The sequence below is a fragment of the Aptenodytes patagonicus genome, chromosome 1, assembly GCF_965638725.1.
Source record: "Aptenodytes patagonicus chromosome 1, bAptPat1.pri.cur, whole genome shotgun sequence".
NCBI lineage: Eukaryota > Metazoa > Chordata > Aves > Sphenisciformes > Spheniscidae > Aptenodytes > Aptenodytes patagonicus.
The window spans coordinates 7,121,147-7,141,080 of NC_134949.1; the positions used below are offsets into that span (position 1 = coordinate 7,121,147).

General features: G+C 50.2%; 1 protein-coding gene across 6 annotated transcripts in view; it reads right to left on the minus strand.

The window, feature by feature from the left end:
- Nucleotides 1-3,638: 3,638 nt before the first annotated feature.
- FRMD4A (FERM domain containing 4A) overlaps nt 3,639-19,934 on the minus strand; it is a 396,169-nt gene continuing 379,873 nt past the window's right edge. For 5 of the 6 annotated variants that reach the window (XM_076356146.1, XM_076356314.1, XM_076356060.1 and 2 more), the window contains exons 17-23: nt 19,167-19,395; nt 17,906-17,962; nt 17,174-17,411; nt 16,587-16,751; nt 13,915-14,774; nt 11,273-11,369; nt 3,639-7,364 (exon numbers count right to left, since the gene is read on the minus strand). In XM_076356146.1, the coding sequence (XP_076212261.1) occupies nt 7,262-7,364; nt 11,273-11,369; nt 13,915-14,774; nt 16,587-16,751; nt 17,174-17,411; nt 17,906-17,962; nt 19,167-19,395 (1,749 nt within the window). In that variant the 3' untranslated portion in view covers nt 3,639-7,261. Of the gene's footprint in view, nt 7,365-9,437; nt 9,510-11,272; nt 11,370-13,914; nt 14,775-16,586; nt 16,752-17,173; nt 17,412-17,905; nt 17,963-19,166; nt 19,396-19,934 lie in introns of all 6 variants that reach the window. The other variant, XM_076356233.1, reaches the window with a different exon arrangement.

Below are 19,934 nucleotides of genomic sequence, written 5' to 3' on the forward strand. Positions count from 1 at the left end.
CTGCCTCTGGAGAAGCCTTTTTGGTGCAGTCCGGGGAGAGGGGAGGGTCCGGTCCTCGCTGCCCAGGGTTGGAGTCGGGCAGGTATTCGCATCTGGTATCCTGCTACCGCCTCTGTGAGGCAGCAGGTCTTCTGGTACGTCTGGTGCTCGTGGGCTGTGGAGTGGGAAGCGTTTTGCTGCCGCAGCGGTAGCAATGTGAGCCGAACCACTTCCTGAAGAAACGTGTTAATATGCAGTGTACCGGTTTGTCCGAGTCCCCACCTCGGCTGGAAGCGTGGAGCAGGAACGGGTGTCCTCCTCTGAAGGAGTTACCTGTCTCCCGTGGGCGTTGACAGTGCCCATGGCACTGAGAGACGTGATGCTGGGGGATTCGTGCTGGCAGTGAGTTTGGAGGATTATCTTGAGGAACTTCAGGTTCTTCTGGAGACTCTCTCTATTCTGAAGTGCCTCTTTGGACACAGGAGTTTTTCAGTCTGGAGCGTTTGACCCCAGAGAAAATGTCAAGAGCTTAAACAGTTTAGAAGTAATAGAAATGAGGCTGGTGAGACCTAACCGGTGCTTGGGGAGGGGCCTTTGGGGAATAGAGGGGGCTTTGTGGGGAGAAGCTGGGCGGATGTCAAGAGCGTGGAAGAGTTTCGTTAACAGTGGTGTCTGGTGATTTTTTTGCAGTGCTCTATACAGATATTCTTTGGAGGCATTATTACAACAGGAAACATTTATAACACCGCAGCTTTATCCCTCTCCCCACCCGGATGATTTCCTAAGTCTTCGTCCTGACCTTAGTTTTGAACTCTTTAAGTAATTGAGGGACAATATTGTCCCTCATTTAGAAAAGCTGTAATTTCCCTGGAAAGTGCAGCAAGTGAGTAGCCAGGGGATGGTTTAAGGAGCACTGGAACATCTGCTTTAGAGGGAACTGGATTCCTTAGGGCATCTGCAATAGTATTAGATAGATCCCCCCCCCCCCCTCCTGCTTTAAAGCTAATTATTGAGGAGAGTTTTAATGGTACCCTGAGCACCAGTTTGAATGGGGATGCGTCTCCTGTAGGGACGTGAATTTGGGGTTGGAATGTTTTAGTCTGAGCAGGTTTTAAAGAATGTAATTTAAGCAATGTGCCTCCTTGCTGACAGTCCCTGAAATACAGCCGCCTTGCTTGAATGAATCCCCTGACGGAAGAACTTTATCCCCTTGCAATTCATGGAATGGCGCTGCACGGGGAACTGAGGAACTGAGAAGTACTTTCTCACGGCATATCTGTGTAAGAGTTTCCAGCTGTCCGGCACGTGAGAGCCAGCTTCGGTCCTCGGGGGATCGCAAGGGGGGGGACACTGTTACGGCAGCTGCTTTTCATCATTGGTTGGAGGCTCTTTGCAGCTGGATGGCCCCAAATTACAGCTACCAGACCATGATCACATAGTTAATAATGCCTTTTAGCCAAAAAAAAAATATCCAAAACCTACCCGAGCCTAGTTTAGGGACGCGTGGGTGTGGCGTGGCTGTCACACTGCTTGACAGTTTTTGTGGGGAGGGTATGTTTCAGTTTAGCAATTTAGCCTTTTCCCTCTGGGCTTCTCCAGATGTTTGTTTCTGATAATTCCTGCATTAGGCGGAAATAACTCCGCTGAATCCAAAGACTTGTAGCCTTAGGATGAAGTCATGCGTTCACCGTAGCGACGTCTGGAGTCTTTTGGGGACTTTAGTGCCCCTGGTTGTCTGTTGCAGCCCCCCACTCCTTCCCTAGCCCGGCGGTGGAAGGGGCTGTGTGAGGTGGTGCGGTACCACGCGCTCTCAAAGTACACGGTTCCTGCCTGTTACTGGTATTACCGTGCCCAACAGTAGTTAAATGCCTTTATTTCCTTGTTTGCTATTTGTCTGTATTGCTGGAAAGGCTCTTGGGGTGGGCGTATGTGGGATCAATTTATTTTGATTGAGGAACCGGGTTCCTCTCCGGCTGGCTGCCGTATAATCTCCATTATAGATCCAGCCTTGCCCAAAGAATCAACCTGGCTGAGAGGTGAATGGCTTCACTTCTCAGGGGGAGGAGAGCGTCCCGGCTCCCGGGCCCGGGGCATGAGTACATGACGCGGTGCCCTCCAAGAAGGATGGCGCAAGGGTGTCGGTGCTGGTATCAAATCTGGAGGGGGCTGTTGGGAAAGCTGCTCCTGATGCGTTGTCGGGCTTGAAGAGGTGCCTGCGGCAGTATTGGAGCCACTGGCAATGAAGCTGAGCCAAAGTCCCAGAATTAGGGGGACGTCTGAAAAATTTCATTGCCGTTTTGCCCCATCCAAACCCTTTTGGGGATTTACTACACCCAGCGATGCTGGGTGATGGTCGGGGTGGCCTCCTGGCTCCGGGTTGGTGCCACTGGTGGCTCCCTGTGGCATGGGGGCGGATGATACAAGAGATGCTCGGGTGGAAAGGGAACGGACAGTGGGAATAAATGGACAGAACGGGAAACAACTGTGCTGGGTGCCGGGAAGTGCGGACAGGTCCCACGTGGAGAGCGTGTGGCTGTTCAAAACTGCCTGCTATTTTGGAAGGGGTGCTGGGCGGCTGCAGGGGTCACCGCTGCCCACGGACGGGGAAACTGGTCTCAAGCGGCATCCCTAACCCCGTGCAGGGGGCCGGGCTGCCGGCAAAGCCCCCTCCTGAGCCTGAGCAGCGTCTGTCGGGGTGGGTTCTCCTGAGCCCGAGCAGCGTCTGTCGGGGTGGGTTCTCCTGAGCCCGAGCAGCGTCTGTCGGGGTGGGTTCTCCTGAGCCTGAGCAGCGTCTGTCGGGGTGGGTTCTCCTGAGCCCGAGCAGCGTCTGTCGGGGTGGGTTCTCCTGAGCCCGAGCAGCGTCTGTCGGGGTGGGTTCTCCTGAGCCTGAGCAGTGTCTGTCGGGGTGGGTTCTCCTGAGCCCGAGCAGCGTCTGTCGGGGTGGGTTCTCCTGAGCCTGAGCAGTGTCTGTCGGGGTGGGTTCTCCTGAGCCCGAGCAGCGTCTGTCGGGGTGGGTTCTCCTGAGCCCGAGCAGCGTCTGTCGGGGTGGGTTCTCGATGCTGCTGCCTCGGCAACAGGGATTAAACCAGGACGATGGGGTTTCTTCAGGAATTTAACCCAGCGAGCAGGCGGTTCCTTGGAGCGCGAGGGGTGAGTGTGCTGGTGCTCAAGCCTGTCCTACGGACCTTGGCATTGCTGCAAACAGCCTTGTAGCTCCTCAGCATCCAATTCGTATAAGCGAGCGTGAATTTTAGTTATTTCAAGTTACGCGTGTTAGCAGTAAATACTGTTTTCGTGACTTTGTTTCCTACTGTGGTGGTAGGTGTTGGGAAGTCAGTCACGCGGTGTCTTACTGCCCGAGATGCCGCCTGGGCCCCCGAGGCCAGTGCTCGAGAGAACACGCGACGGGGCGAGCAGGGATCTGCTGAGCGCGAGCACCGAATCCCAAGGGATCTCTGAAGGACGGGCTTTGCAGGGGGAATGCCCAGCATTGCCTGCAGTCAGGACCCCCGACAGCAAATGAGCGGGTCCCTCCCGGAAACCCTGGCCAGCTGCGCGCACATCTGGAGCGAGCATTTGGCAGAGGTGGCGGTGCGGTCGCCACGGTAAGGATTCCCCAGGCGCCGTGCCCTCCTGAAAAGACCACTGCGAGGTTTCATTTTGAAAATGCTTTAATAAGGAAGTGTTGACAACACCGTTTTGCAAAATGTAAAGGTAACTATACAAATTCTTAATACAAAAAGAATAAATTAAAAGCAGATCTTTTTTAATTCTGCAACTTTTTCTACAACATACATATTTTTTTCCTTGATTACAGTTGAACAGAATCCAGTAAAATCATTTTCCATGCTCTAAAGTCGATTTCAGGAGAGACCTAATTTTTTTCTTCTTTTTTTTTTTTCTTTTTTTAAACTAGAGAGTCCATTTTACACAACTTGTAATAAAACTATTGACATTAATATATATGTAAAACTTTACATCTAGTTAACTAAGCAGTAACTGGTCATCTGATAGCACCTGAATGGGAATCGGCTACGCCTGAAACTAAAACTAATACAGAGTGAAAACAAATTGGACTGTTTCAACATTTTCAACACTCGATTGCATATAATATCATTTAAAAATAAACCCTGCCTCCCAGCGCGGCCCGGTGCGTAGACCGTACACCCGGCTCCCGGCTAAACAGAGGGAGCGTCCGCCATGGAGACTAAGAACGCAACTGTGGCTTTATGTCAGATGGAGCCTTGGAAAATAAAAAAGTAAAGGAGGGGTTAAGTTGGTAGTCAAGTGCTTGTATATAATAGCTATGTATATACCCCTCCGTGTTATACTTAAATATGTTAATCTCATGAGATTAACATTTTATGTACATTTGTGTTTAATTGAATTGAGCTAAACAGTAAAACCTGTTTTACTTAATCTGTCTTTACTACCAGACTGGCTGCTCACGTGTGCCTTGATTGCAAAACAGAAAAGCAGAACACAAAGCAAAACTCAATCCGTTTCTAGAAAGCTTTTTCTCTACTCGAGCCTGTTTGCAATTCAGGCTAACCATTTATTTTTTTTTCCCCTAATTTCAGGGCTGCCACCTTTTAACCTTTGCTGCAAAACTGCAGATCTGGTCTTGGAGGAATTAGTGTTTCTTCCTGCAGTGCCCAGAGGCCTCATAGTGCCGCTGTTGTTGAATTCTTTTTAATTAAAAGAAGGTACACAGAAAAAAAACCCCAACAACCCAAAACCACTTACCAGGGAAATTAAAAAGAAAACAGACAGTTGCTCAGAGCCCCTAAAATCTGTGGGCTAAATTACTTGCTGCTGCTTAATTTGGTCCTTATTTAATCCTTTCACTTTAGCTACTGAATCTTATCAGTAAATGTCACTAATTGGTACTATCTCTTATCCAGCTAAAAATCCAATTAGGAGCTTGAAATAATTCCCATGTTAAAGACCCCAAAGCACAGAGAGAGGGTGAAAACAGCATTTTGCACGTCCAGACAGAGGGTGCAATCTCACCGCTGTCTGTTCTTCCAGCAACCGGTTACGAGGCTTCAATTGCTGTCAAAGGGGGGGTACTCCTGCGGTGATTCTTCGCGGAGGTCCAGAAGCAGGAGGCTTGCATGGCTAGCTTTAAAAACCCCTTGCCAGTACAAAAAAGTATGCTTTTTTGGTTGTTTTTTTTTTTTTTTTCTTTTCCAGAGGGATAATTCATTTATGCTTTATGTGTGAACATGAAAGAGTTTCCTTCCTGGCTCTGCCGTGGATTTCCCTGGACAAATAGCAGCCTTTGCTGCCCACCGCTGTCCTCGCCTCGGCAGGGCCGCCTCCCCTGCCTTACCAGTGATGCGAGGCAGCAGCACAGCGGGCAAGCGCAGAGAACCAAAGCAAATGTTTCTAGTATGTCTTGCAGAAAGGTATTCACACGAGCCGCTTGCATTACTCTTCAGAAACCCCATCATCTTTCCAAGCCTAATTACGGAGAACCCATTCTCTTTTAAAGCCTGGAATGCAGTTTTCCAGCAATCTTAATACCAAAAGGTGTGGCAGCCCCCCAAGTCGTGGTGTTTAATTTTCAACGTTTCGCCCTACTTTGTCTGGTAGACGCTATTGTTATTCTTGGAACACACACACGCACACACACTCGCACTTTTTTTTTTTTTTCTTTTTTCCTTAAACTAAAGCTAACTTCAGTTTCTGCTTTTCACAAAGTAACCCCCTCCAGCCGTTTCTTTTAATGCCTTTCCCATAGGAAATCATCGTTTGCACGCACAAACGGGGGAAGGCCGGGTGCCTCCCCCCATCTAGTGGCAATAAAAACAGCATAGCACCGCAATGAAGGCTAGACGTGCCAGCTTCAGCATCCACCTAGATTGTGCACTTGTTCGTTACAAAAGTGTCTTTGAGGCCTTTTAAAGTTCCATGGCTTGACATGTATAAAGCATTGCTCAAAAGTATGTGTAAACTTGCAGCTCCTTCCGTGACGCTCTCGTACGATTCCTTTTGGTATCAGTAGGCAGCTCTCGCTTGTGTCCAACACCTAATTTAGTTGCTTCTCTTTCTTGCGGTCGCTTCTTGCAGTGGGAAAATTTGCCTAGTCTGCTGGTTGTTGAACCCCGCCGCCGAGCCTTTCCGTTTCCCGACAGACCGGTTCTCCCACACAGCAGTACGCCGGGTGACGAGCCCTTTGCTACACTGGTGCTAACGAAGGGAAGATGAGTGGAACAGATATGTTAATGCAGCTTTACCTTGTCAATTAGATTGCGATGTGCTTTCCCTTTGATTTCACGTTAACGCTTTGTGCAGAAATAGATTAGAACTTATTTGCTGTGTCTGTTTGTAGAAAGGTTTTTTGGCAATTTTTATCTTCATCAGAGTATTAAAAAAACCAAACCATCACAACCCCGACCTCTCTACGTATTGGTGTGCAACCTGTGCCAGCCACAGAGATGCTGTGAGTAGCAGTACTTGCCTCTGCTTTAGATAATGCCTTTGTAAACCTCGTTTGTCCAGTTTAATAGTAGCGTGTAGACAGCGATGCTGTGATACCAGCCCAGACCTCCAGTGTGTCTTCAGCACATCGGGTTATTTTACTTGCATGTAGGTGGGCTCAAAGCGAAGAAGGAAATGCCGTTTTACAGGAGGTGGTCATGTCTGCCATCGAGTTAAATGAGGGAGATGTTCTTGTCACAAGGACTTGCTGAGCAAACTCATCCTGCCGACGTTGGTGTGGCGATCTTTGGCAGTGCAGATCTGATTGCGAGACTCTGACACATCTTTGAAGTGACGGGATTTTACTGTTTCATAACAGATGCGCTTTCAGGACTATGATATCCAATTCTCAGCCTCCGTCCTGTTTTGCCCCTCCCCCCCCTTTATACTAATGCTCTGTTGGCTTCAGATCGCAGGTCATGGAAATCTTACTGCTGTTACATGCCACAGAACAGTAAGATTTGATGTAAGCCTTGAAAGGCTCCCATCGTTTCAAAGGAAAATCAATTTTTAAATTGCCAACTGACTATTAAGATGGCTGCTCATCTGCACCCGCTGCCCTGCAGGCCGTGGGAGGGACGTGCACCAGCCTGGCAATGGGATGCGCTGAGGTCCGTCGCTGTCGCGGTGGATGTCTCGGGGCCAGTGTTCTGTAAATGTCATCTTGAATTGCATCGTGAGAAAAGTGCTTAGAGTTGAAGCTGGTGCTGGGTGACAGTGCATCTGGGTAAGGCAAATGAGAGGCAGTGAGGTGATCTCAGAATGGCATTGATGTGATTATCTTGAGGTCAGGGGTTCACACTAGAGTCCCAGGCTTGGCTTTTTCCTGCCCATACCACTGGACATCTGCTAATTCTGGATAGAGGGGAGAGTCCAGGAAACAGCTATCGTTGTAGCCCCTGCAGGAGAAAGGAAACTTCGTTAGGACAACAAGGGCTCCTGGGAAGTTCAGCCATGGGCATAAAACATTGTATTATGGGTGGGGAGGAACGCAGGATATTCACATTCGCACTCTGCGGGTACCCCCAGAACTGATGTTTGGGGTGGGCTCAGCATGCAGGGCCCTGCCTTGACCCAGTTTGCTCTTGCCCAGCAGTCCCATTCCCCCCCCCAGCAACCCGCCTGGTGCGAGGAGGCAGGAGAAAGCCGAGCTCCGGCAGCCTCTCCAGAGTTTTGGATGATGCCTGAATGGCAACAGGCAGAGCTGCTGTGTTTTCAGCCCGCTGCTGGCCAGTGGCAGGGGCTTCGTGAAGGGGATGCGCTACAAGAGAGCAGAGCGGCTGCTGGAGGGCGAGAGCTTGTGGCCCACCCCACCAGCTGGGTCCATCCCACCACCCATGGTACCACACCTGCCTCTGCTTTCTCTGTATGCGGCCTCTTCCCTCCGGGGGTACAGCAGCAGTGCTCTGCCTTGCCTAAAGGGCTCTGTCTTGCTTTCCTGCCTGGTAGTAAGATGGGGTAAAGGATTTTTAGTGGGATGCTCTCCAGGGAGCAAGTCTGCAGAGCAGCCCTCCTGGCCATAGACTGTAGCATCTAGCGGGAGCATGGAAGGAGGAGGGTGGTGGTGCTTTCCTGTAGCACTTCTTCTCTGGGCAGAGGCTCGTGCATCACCTGGCAATCCCAGAGTTAGGCGGCTTTCCAGGGATGAGCTAGGAAGCGACTAGTGAGAGGGTGCCAGGTCCAACGTGGGAAGGACCGTGTTTTGTCATAGGTAGCCTAGTCCTCATCTTGTGGCACCTCTCTTGACAAGCTACTGCTTCTTTTGCTGCATGGCTTTTTGTCTGCTTGCACAGAGCAATTTATGGGAATTTTCTTTGCTATTTATCTTAAAGCTCCGATCAGGGTCGGCTCCTGGCTTAGTCTGTGGAGCTCCTTGCCAGAGGAAACCACTGGGGTCAAAATCTTGTTGATATTTTGAAAAGTGACTGCTGTATCTGCATAGATATATAATATTCAGAATTGATGTCTCTCCCTCACACTTTGATTTTAACCAACTTCCAAACTAGAGATTGTTTTGAGGCCAAAAGTGGGAGATACATTTTCTATCTGTTTACTGTGGGATTCTCACTCCTTCCTCAGCTCCGCCTCGCAGGACTGATCTCACATCTGATGCAGTCTGGCAGCTCCTGCATCCTCTGTCCTGTTTTCCACCTGGTTTCCCTGGGACCATGTCTGGGAGGAACCTGAGCAAGGGCATCACTGTCTGCATATTAAAGAGCCTTTTGTTTCCCAGCTCTGTGCTGGAGTACGGAGGTTTATGGGTTATCTCTAGAAAGCTGGGCTTGAAATACTTGACAGATGCCAGCTGTGAATGGTTGTAGATTCAAATGAGAGTGTCAGACAGCGACGCAGTTTAATTAAAATATAAATACTCCGAGGGTGTTTTTGTTCCCTCCACCCTTCCCCCTCTGTCTTCCCACAGGAACAGGGCCAGGGTTGCTCCTTGTTCCATAAAACCTTGCTGCTGCTAACAGCCTCTGCTTCACAGCTCTGCTCTGCGGTAGGGAAGGAGGAGAAAGGGGTGCTCGGTGCCATGGCTGGACCACTGCTGGGAGCTCAGTCCAGGTCCCCTGAGGCCCCCATTTACCTGAGCTTGTCTCCCTGCCATGCTGCTCCCAGACTCTCCCCGCAGCACTTTGCCCATGCTGCTTTGAAATGTCCCCAGCCACAAATTTGTCACTACCGCCTGCTCTCTGTGCCCATTCAACCTCTGTACGAACGCAGAGCGGGCTGGCCCGAAGTCCTCTTTCACAGGGGAAAGCGCCACAGCCGCAAACTTGCTGAAAAGGCACAGAGGCTTTGAGATGCTTTCGAGTTGTTCTTCCAGGAGCTGAAGGAAGCCTTGTTGCCAAACAAACAGGCACACAATTTAAAGGGCCGCTCCTCAGGGACAGCGGGATGCCAGTTACTCGCACTGTGTTCATGGACTATAAGGCAGAAGGATGAAAGAACAAAACGTTCCCTTACTATACCTCTATTCATCAGTACTTTGGTGGGTTGGAGACTGAGACTCATCCATAGTGGGTGAGTTGTCTGTTGCTTCTCTGAACAAAGGAGAGCAAAAAAGGAGGAAAGAGGAGAGAGGAAATGTTAAAGAAAAGAAGTGACAGAGACATTGTTACGAGCTTATTAATCCAGTGGGGAAACAAGTTGATGAATCATCTTTAGAAAAAGTTAGTGACACAAAAACATGTTGGGGAGAACTGTCGATCTTTTGAGTCGTGCTGGGAGGGCACAGCCTGCTCCTGCAGTGGGGGAGTTGGTGCTGTGCATCTAACGGCAAACTTTATCTGCTCCTACTGTATTTATACATAGCCTCGGATGTTATGCTCAGGCATGAAATAAGTGCTGATTTGTCTCCGGTTCTTTTTGCGCTGGTTGTTGGTGCAGGGCCTAAGCTATAAATCTAGATAACTTCACTTTCACCAGCTCAGAATTTGGCTTGATGCATTTTTGCTATGAGAGACAAGGTGGAGGAGTTTTCTTGAATGGAAAAATAAGAAAAGTTGGGATTTGCCAAACAGATTTCTCAGCTGTTTTACTTCTGATCATCGTGGAGATATTTAGAGGAATTAGGATTGGGATGGAGACTGAGACTAAGATTTGAGTCTAGACTCAAACCCTTAATAGTGGAAATCTCAGTGTACAGTAAAGATAGCTGCCATTTTGCCTATCTTGTGATCCCTTGACTTTTTGTGAAACGGGATCAGGAAAATTCTCCTGTTCTAAAGCTGGAAGCACATGCAAAGACCATGTGAGGCTGGATGTCAAATGTGTGAATTTGAAATCCAAGGTAGGCCTAAGGGGGTTGTGGTTACGGTTCTCCTCATCCCCATTTTAAAGTGCAGTCACGAGCAGTGCTGGAGTAAAACCAGAGGTCAAACTTGGTCATAGGTGACCAGAGGAAATTAAAAAGCATGAGATTTTCCAGTGGCTGCACAGTGAAATGTTTGCAAAATTACTGGTCCCAATTCACAACTCAGGGGGTCATATCTGTTTTCCTACTCTACAGCCTATGGTATTTTGAGGACTGTAGTCTGAAACTTTCTAGCTGATGTCACCAAACTCAATTTAGATGCAAAAATCTGGAACGTGCTGAGTTAGACGGGATCTGGACATGATCTTTATTTCATGTGGCAGGTCAGAATTACAAGAGATTGCTAGAGAATACCCATGGGAGCTTGCAAAAGGCTTTTTGTTTACTCCTGGAACTCCCTGCCTCACAAAGAGGTGCCAAAAAACCCAATTACTGTATTTACACGAGTAATGGGTACCTGCATGTAATGGCTCACTCATGCTTTGGCGAAGCATGTTAAGTTAGTGGTAGCTGAAAAAAGATGCATTTAATAGTCATTAAGACACATTGCTAGGGAAAAACTAGCAGAAAAATGTGGTTGTTGCAGATACAAATATGGTAGGCACCTAACCTTGCCTTTACAACAAAGATCTCGGTCTAGACAGCCAGCGTGATAGTTGCTAAAACAAAGATCAGCTATTTCGACATACGGAAAATTGGAAGAAGGAGACTGTCCAAGCAGGAAGAACCTGCAAGGCTTCTTTCCCTGTGGATCTGGCCCTGCTTGGAGCAGTGCTGCTGGGTGCGGATGGCACTGCCATGTCTTGGTCAGCCTAAACTAGAGCTCCACCGCTATGAGAGCATGGGTGGGAGGCTGGAAATGGTGTAGGCTATTGAGCACCTGGAAGATGTTCCCCGTACCTGTGCTCTTCCTTTGCTTGTGTGCAGGGAGGTTTTTCTCACTGGCACTGAGTGAGGTGAATTCTCTAACCCGATCCCACAGACACTCACCCAGTCTGCCATGTGATAATGTGGTGGGGACTGCCCGGCGGCGTGGCTGCTAGTTCACTCGATGGTGTTGAACTCCTCTGGCTGTGAGGTAAGGCAGCTGAAAAACAACCAAAGGGTGGAGAAAAATAACCGGTGAGGTGAGGGTGCAAGGGTCAGGGTGGTTCAGAAGCATCAGCTCGTCAGACCAGCAGAAACATGTCCTGCAAGTGAGTAAACGGAGCCTGGGAGTCAGACCTCATCCTGTTCCTGGATGGCTGTGCCCTAACGCAGTACGGGAGCAGACAGCCTGGTGCTGACGCTGCTGCGTGTCACGGGCCAGATCTGTCCTCAGCTCTGCAGGAATGCTTTGTTTCAGCCTCCAGCTGAATACAACAACCCGGGCTCTCCTGAGCCCTGCCTGGGAAACACTGCACCTCTCCCATCATGAAAGCTAATTGGTTTTGCTGCTGGACTGGCACGGCCTGGCTGTGCATCTCCACGGGACCTGAACTGGAGGAGCCCAGCCCATCAGGCTCAGCCTCCTGCTTCCAGGGGTGGTGGGAGATGCTCTGTGTCCCTGGGAGCCAGAGCCAGCACTGGCGAGAGTCTGGACAAGTACACTGCTTCAGGTGCAAAGGAGGAAGTCAGCTCTGAAGATTTCAAAAGCTGCAACTACCTTTCACTGTGTATCTGTAATAAACTGAAATCGGGCTTTGATGACCCTACTACTATGGGACCAGAGGAAGGCTTATCTTACTTGAATGAAGACAGAAGCAAGCTGAACTAAAAATGTACCATTGGCAGTGGTTCTTGGGGGAGTTTCACCGGTGAGAGTCTAGCTAAGAAATCCACCTGACTGATCTTTTCCTCCTCCTCAAGAGTTGACCCTCCGAATTTAATATAGGCCTAGAAGTATGAGCCTCTTTGAAGGACAGCGTGAAGTCCAACAGACCTATCAGCTAGGGCTAATCAGCTAAAATGATGGATGTTTCTACCTGGCATCCCCTTCTGTGCTGTTAAATTCTTTAGCTGCTGCCAAATGACACTTCCAGAGAAAAACAAATTTTAATCTGCTCCTTGGAGCCGACAGCCCCTGAGGTCAGTATCCTCCCACAGCTGTAATTGGTAGCTGACTCTGAACGCAAAACCACTCTACGCTGCCAACTGGTCACGACAAGCTGTGATTACTGAGCACGCCTGCCACTGTGCTGCCCAGATAATCACATATAGATGTAAAGACCCAGCTGGGCGGGGGAACGGACTGATTGCCAGCAGTTTTTATGTGCTCTCCCCTCAGTTCCACCATTTTCCTTTCTGGATTACCTAACTGGACTCGTATGGTTTCCAAAGCTAAGCAAGGCAAAGCTTTCCAGTGTTCAAGCATTTTGTGTTGCTGGGTGGAACAGAAATGCTGCTTAATCAAAGGAAGGAAGACAGATTTTTTCATATGGAGACACAGGATGGTTCTAGCAGCTACTCGATTGTGTCTTGGTCCACAACTGGGCCTCCTGTGAGTGTTGGCATCGCACATAAATCAGCCTCTTCTCGGGCAGCTGTCGGTGGCCCACGAGGAGCCTGGTGTCAAATCGCCTCTCTGACTCCGTGCTGGAGTCAGCAGTGAATACAAAGCCCCAGTGGTGTCAGCATGGCGGTCACCGTGGACCAGGCGTGATGCTGGGATGTCAGAAGGCCAACAGCCAGCACGGGTGGACAATGCATTGGTCTGCTCAGGGAGGCTGCGAGGACCTGTGGCAAGCGAGGCCGGAGCAATGGTGTCTCCCATGCCAAGCCTGAGGCATGTGGAAGGGTGGGGATGGGCACGGCACAAACTGATTAACCAGCAATCCTGTCCACGCAGGGCTGGATTCAGGTTTTTAGTAAGTCCTTGATCTATCCAAACTGGCTTGTCCAGCAGTGACTGATGGCCAGTAAATATTTAACCTTGGACTATTTCATAACACATAGAGGCCTCCTCAGTTTAATGAATTTGACTGTTTTCTTACCATTTAATATTAACAGCACAGAGGAGTGCAAAGCTCTGTAGATGACGGAGAGGCGTAACACTGCACAAACTTAAGTGCTCTGAATTTCAGGACACTATCAGCACAGCTACTGGAGCTGCATGGGAAAACCAAGTCTCAGCAGTGCACAAAGATGTCATCGCACAAACATTTTCGCAGGGGGCGGAGGGGCTGGGATGCTCCCCACTTAACCTTTCTCATGCTTTTGGTATTTCACTGAGGACATGCATTCTCCTAGTTTGTGCTGAGCCCCCGCTTGCTTCATCGCTCCCCTCGCTGCGATTACTAAGAGTGACCCCCCCCCGTGGTTTCTCCATGTTCAGCCCCTAGCACCATCACCCAAAAACCAACTGCACTCTGAGGAAAGACCTGGCAACAACGGGACTTCGGTCCCTCCCTGTCTTTTGAGCCCATCATTGCAAAGTGATAATTTCCATGGAAAAAAATTCTCACCCAGTAAGTGTCTTGGACAAGGCTTGCCCCCCCAATGTTACACCTACAGGCTTGGTGAGCAGCATGTGAAGGCCAGATAACATGCTACGGTCTGGCATTGCTCTCCAGCTGGGGTGTAACACCTGGCACGAATCTGGGCTGCATGAAGCCCCCATCCCTCCTGCCCCTTTGCCCAGGATCATCTCTCACCTGATGTTGCTTTACACATCTGAGGCATTCTCGTGACCCGGCTGTGTGCCACAAAGGTGCTTTGCGAAGATGTGCTGTACTGGGAGCTGCTGTCCGAGGAAGTGGAGCTTGTGTGCGAGAGGCGGCTGTGCTCCTTGTGGGAGGCCGTGGACCGCTGGTACCAGAGCCGCAGCTCATCTGACACGGCAGTCCTACCCGAGCCTTTCTCGTGGCCCTCCCTGCCCAGAGATGGAGTCCTTATGATTTGGGAGCGGGAGGGGGTGAGCCTGACGGAGTCCACTTCATCCCCGTGCCAGTTCTCCTTAAACATCCCCCCCGCTGTGTAGGAGTTGGAGGTTTTGAATTGTGCTTTCACGCTGTAGTGTCCCTCCTGGTCATTCTCCAGGCTCCGCACTACCACAGGTGTGGAGCTGCCCTCGATGTACAGGGGATATTCTTTGATCCTGTACTGGGAGGAGGGTTGGCTCTGGCTGTGCAGGTAGACGCGGTGGTGCCCCGTCCCATTCCTTGCAGCCAGGTTGGGCATACTCCCTGAATTAGAAGAGACCAGGTTGCCCGCTGATTTGTGCCTTTGCCTCTGCCGCTCTCTGGCTTTCGACGGGGAGTCCTCTGCCAGGGTGGAGTAGTTGGGGTTCATCTGAGCAGGGTAGTAGTGCTCAGAGCTGGAATGGCTGGTGCAGGAAGAGCAGTCGTCCATGGGGTCAGAGCCGTTACTGCTACGAGTCCTTGGGGTGTAGAAATCGGGGCTCCCTGTCTCATTTTCTGAGCCGAGGAGCTTGCCTTGCGACTCCAAACTGGAGCTCCGGTGTCTAAAGTGCTGAGCTAAGCTGTGCAGTCTGGTCGGGCTGATGTCGACTGACCTGCAGGTACCAGGAAAAAAATCCAGGCTGGTAAGTCAACAGGACGAAGCACTCCCCATCCCCTTCTGCACACAAGGCCAGCTTCACAGGCAAGGGACTATGAAGGCACTGAAAACCTGGACCCCTCCAGCACTGCGTGGAGCTTTCAGCTGCAAAGCAACCTGCTTCCCCGCTGCAGGGTTCGGGGTGATTAGGTCCTACTCCTGTCCCTCTCCAGTCTCCTTGGTGGTGGCATTCAGTCTGCAGCACCACGTGGGACATAAACCCTTGCCCAGCCCAATTCCTCTGTCGCTTGCCACCCTGGGAAAGACCCAGTCTGAAGGGCAAAACCTGGGGACTTCAAGCCCCGGCTTTGGTGGTGCGGCCCTGTGGCAGAGCTGTTTGAATCAGCACCATCCCTGTGCTATCAGGTTCACTTCACTCCAGCTCTGCTAATCCCAAGACCTTAGCCTCAACGGTGGTGGGATTCCCTTGCAAGTGGCCTGTGAATGCCCTGCATAGGTACAATCCACCTGGTGTGACACAGACAGACTGCCCATACTTAGCCCAGAATGCAGTGATTTCAATGCCCAGAATTCAATGCCTTTGAAAAAGTCATCTCTGTCAAGCAGCTAAGTTTTACCAGGGCCCAGCCGTGTGTAGCATGTGTAGGACTGTCAGCAGGTAACAGCCCTTCAGGCAACCACCCCGAATCGCAAGTTTTCAAGGCTCGATTCACGGCCAAGTCTGGGTGGTCTCTATTCACCCCAGCTGTTTGGAGAGCTTCAGCCATCCGTTCACAGAGCAGGAAAACCCCACAACGAGTCACACCCCCGCATGATGGATGGCCAAGGCCAGGGCATGCAGCTCATGAATGAGCCACAGACTGAGCAATGGTTGTTTCAAACACCCAAATGGCCCCTACCTGGTCAAGGCCACTTCTCAAGCCCTGTGCCAGGCTCATTTCTCACACAGTTTGGCTCCAGTGTTAACAAACATTGCACTCTTGAAAGGTACTCTCAGCCAAAAACCTGTAACAAACTTAACCCAGGGCCTTAATGCCTTGTATCGCCTCTGCCTGAATCTGATGTGTTGGCATGACTCTTGATTTATGCCGAGCTAAATGATGTTAGCACTACCCCTTAGGGCAGGATACCTAACAGCACACAGCTTTGGCTCAGCTCTGCTTCCCGCAGTGTCCATGGAGTTTGCCACAAGAGCAAAATAGCAATGAAGCCGAACAGTTTGCAGAAATCCTGCTGAAAACTGGAGTCCAGTTGGGCCACAACAAATCACCTCTCTTACACACTTCAGCTCTTTCCTCTGTCAACCCTGGGCTTATTCCACTGCCACCTGGATCCCTGGGTGGATTGCTTTATACAGGCTCTCTCTCCACATAAGATCACATGTGCAAACATTTTATCTATGAGAGAGAATTAACCCTACCCAACATTTCGTATCAGACAGGAAACAATACGTTATCTCCAGCTGGATCCACAGAGGAATTTAGCAGTAGTACCACATCCCTTCTAAAAGTGGCACGGGGTTTGTAGGGCCTATAAGCAGTCCCTGAGATGAAAGGTCCCAGTGGAAGAAAAGCTTGATTGCTCTGACAGGGAGACGAGGGGCAGGATCACATTTATCTGAAGTGATTTCAGGATCCCAGTTCAGGAGAGATTCCCCACTGGCAACAGTACTTGAGCCTCTGATGTGAACAGGACCGGTTTGTGTCCTTTCCTGAACTGGGAATTAGTTAATATCCTGGGGGAAGGATAAAGCAAAGAATATTTATTTCACAGTAAGCAATGTGAGACCGGAGCTGGGAAAACTTACCGTGTGGAGTGGACGTAGTGCGGACTGCGTACCCGTAGATCCGGCGTCGACGGCATGCTGGACTGGGAGTTCCAGTGGGGAAGGCTCCGGATGGGGCTGTTCTGCAGCGAGCTGCTCCCTCCCGCCTCGGCACAGCTCCCGGTGCTGGGGAACCGCTTGTGACTGCTGCAGAGCAAACACCCTGCTTCAGTTCCCAGGCAGAAATTTGGGGAAGGGGCTCCCATGCCTTTCCAGATCTCAGGCATGTGCCTGTGATCTCATGGGGGTGAGCGGGAGTTGGGTCAGCTGCTGCTCTGAGCTGCATCCCAGAGCTTGTACTTCTGCAGTAGCCGGAGGTCAAGGCCAAGCCCTGTCAAAGCCCTCAGATGATCCACCATCCTTCCTTTCTAAACGTTTTTTAAAATAACATTGAGATACCAAGCAGCAGTCATGTGGCTGCAGCCTGTTTTTGACATGCCTATTGGCCAAAACACCTAAAAGTCTCCTTTTGGTAAGGGACAGCTTTGTAAATTTTGAAAGGGCTTACACCTGTCCCTCCTGAAAGCAGAGGATATCTCTCTGATGGAGCTTCAGGATAGCTGGCTCACCTGGAATGACTGTGTGAGGAGCGTTTCTTGACCTTCTCATAGGGTTCATCCAAGGATGACTCGCTCCACATCTTAGGTTTGATGGGGGACTTGTCATAGTCATTGCGGTGGTAATGCATTTGGCGGAGGCCTTCCAGCGACTGCGGAGGAGGAGGCCTGTTGTGCAACGGTGGCCGGGGAGGGAGTCCTTTGTGTGGGGACTGGAGAGGGGATATTGTACTGGTGACCTGAGAATCCTCTGTGAAGAGAAGAAGGGAGAGAGGTGATGGCTGTGTGATACCTCCAATGGCAGCACAACCCTGGGGGACACCATCACACCTCCAGAGCCTGCTTCCTTACCCCGCTTCCCCTGGTTGCAATCAGGAGCAACCTGAAGACCCGACTTTCAGAAGTGCACCGGCTGACATTCCCATTTTGGGAGGGAATGGTGAGCAAGGGTGTGTGATGCATTAAAACAATTGAAACCTTAAGAGAAAATAAGGGGGCATTCTGGGACTGTCTTTTGAAAGAATTCAGAGCAGTAACTACAGCAATACTCACTGCTCCAAGCCTGATGTCTGACTACAAGTTAGAGTCAGGGGAAACCGCTCTCAGTTTGGAGCGTTTTTGGTACTAGGAATTTTGGGTGGATTATTACACAGAACAGTTCCTCCATTTTGAGTGTCAATCAGGAGTTCACACATCCTTCCCTGTTTCCTTCCTACCCTCTAGAACATATAGCAGCCAACATACCATCCTCGAGAACAAGGGCATCCGACAGGGAGCTGTCTTCACTGGCAATGTTCCCTTCTGAGGGGAAGAAAATATAAAGATGGTCAGATGGTCCCGAGAATTGCAGTGACTGAGTGCTGAACTGCACTGTGATCTTTGTCCACTGAGTCTTAGCCTTAAGCAGTCACCCACATCTTCCTCCTCACATAGCCAAGAGGCAAGATTCCTATAAACAGCTGACTTAGCCCACTCTCAGTCTCAGAGGGCAGAGCTGCAGGCCAGGTCTCTCACTAGCAGGCTGCCTTTCAAGGAGCCGCTAACTCTTTTCAACTAATGGGGATTAAGACTGAGTCACAACGGAGAGCTGAGATCCCCAGAGGATGCAAAATGGCCTGGTGCCATTAGCGAGATTTACATCTCGGGCCTTAAGGACTCTGGGTTTGATCTCTGCCTTCTTAAAATGATCATCCTGTTGCTAACTAAAGGCCCACACTAGGTACCAGTTTCGTGTAATTCAGGGAAACACTTTTGGAGCATCCTCTGTAGCAGCAGGAGAAGCTCTCACGTCCTTGGTGTGCACACGTCTGAGCTACCTCCCCCATCCCGTGTCCTCAAGGCTGTGTGTCATCCCTGACTGCGGTGCAACTTGGTACCCAGGTCACAAATACAGCAGCCCTAATCTCAGTTCCTGCTACAAAGGCACAGAGAAAAGCTCTGCAAGTCAAAGGGAAAGGGCAAAATCAGCAAGGGAGAAAGAACCACAGCAGAAAGTTAATGGATTTCATGAAATACCAATCAACAACCCAATAAACCATAAAGTGCCCTGAGAATTACATTGTAAAAAAAAAGAAAAAGAAAAAAAAGCATTCGAACACAGTGATAACACTGCTACCACTTTGATTTTACAGATGCCTTTCAGCTAGAGAGCTCACCCCAATCTGCTAACATTAATTACATTTGTACAGCACCACTCCGGAGGAGACGTTAACAGAGTGATTTTATAGGTGAACAAAGGAGTCAGTCTGCTTTCCTGACACGCTTATAATCTACAGTGTGACACTGCTTCTTGTGCTGTGAAACAGCACATCCCTAATGCACGGCACGCAGCCCAGACACCCATCTGACAGCAGGCTGGTATGGGAGAGGACAACACAACTGCCAGCACGCGTGGAGTCAGGAGAGGCAAGAGGAAGGAGGGGAAATCTGTGCCTCAAGCCACGAATTTTGCTCCCGGCCCTCCACAGACCCTTCAGCAATGCCGTGGGTGCTGAGCCCCACTTACCCTCTATGATCAAGGAGGCTCTCTGGGTTGGCTTCTTTCCAGATTTGATGCGATACTCATTGATGGCATTTTCGATCTCCTGCAGTTTCTTTAGGGCATTCAGGTAGGATGTCTTCCTCTGTTTCTTCAGCTTTTTGCTGACGTTCGGGTCGCTCGCCAGGCGCCGGGCAGCCTCTGTGATCTGGGACTGAATGGCAAACTCCCTCTCCAGGCGCTCCAGCTCTGCCTCCTGGGGAAAGGCAAGTGGATTCTGGCTAACACCAAACTCTCCCGGCCCAGCTACGGGGAAGCTCCCCCTGAACCTGGCCAGTGGCCTCCAACCAAGGGTCTCCATCAGCAAAGCATCCATGATCACGATGCTCTCCCCATCTCAGGGCCTCCCTGAGCATACCCATCTCACCTTCATCTGCTCACACAAGTGCCTGGGAGAACAGCTGGTGGAAGGGATGACCCATACAATGAGGACGTGTGCTCCAGCCCTAACCCTGCTGTGCTGTTTGGCTTTTCATGCAGTTCAATATGGCCTTGTTCAACAGTGCTCTACTGCTGACACATTCATCCTTTTACACCTACCTTATGGGTAACACCTGCCTCCTACCCGGTCCTTCTTCCTGTTTCCTATCTTCATATTTGAGCCCCATTTGATATCAGAGCTATGTATTGATGCAAAGCTACTGCTTTAACCTTCTTGACAGGTTTGCTTGGCACCCACCAAACTCTTTGAGGTAAAAAAGCCAAAGATGGGCTAACTCGTCCCTGGTGTATGGC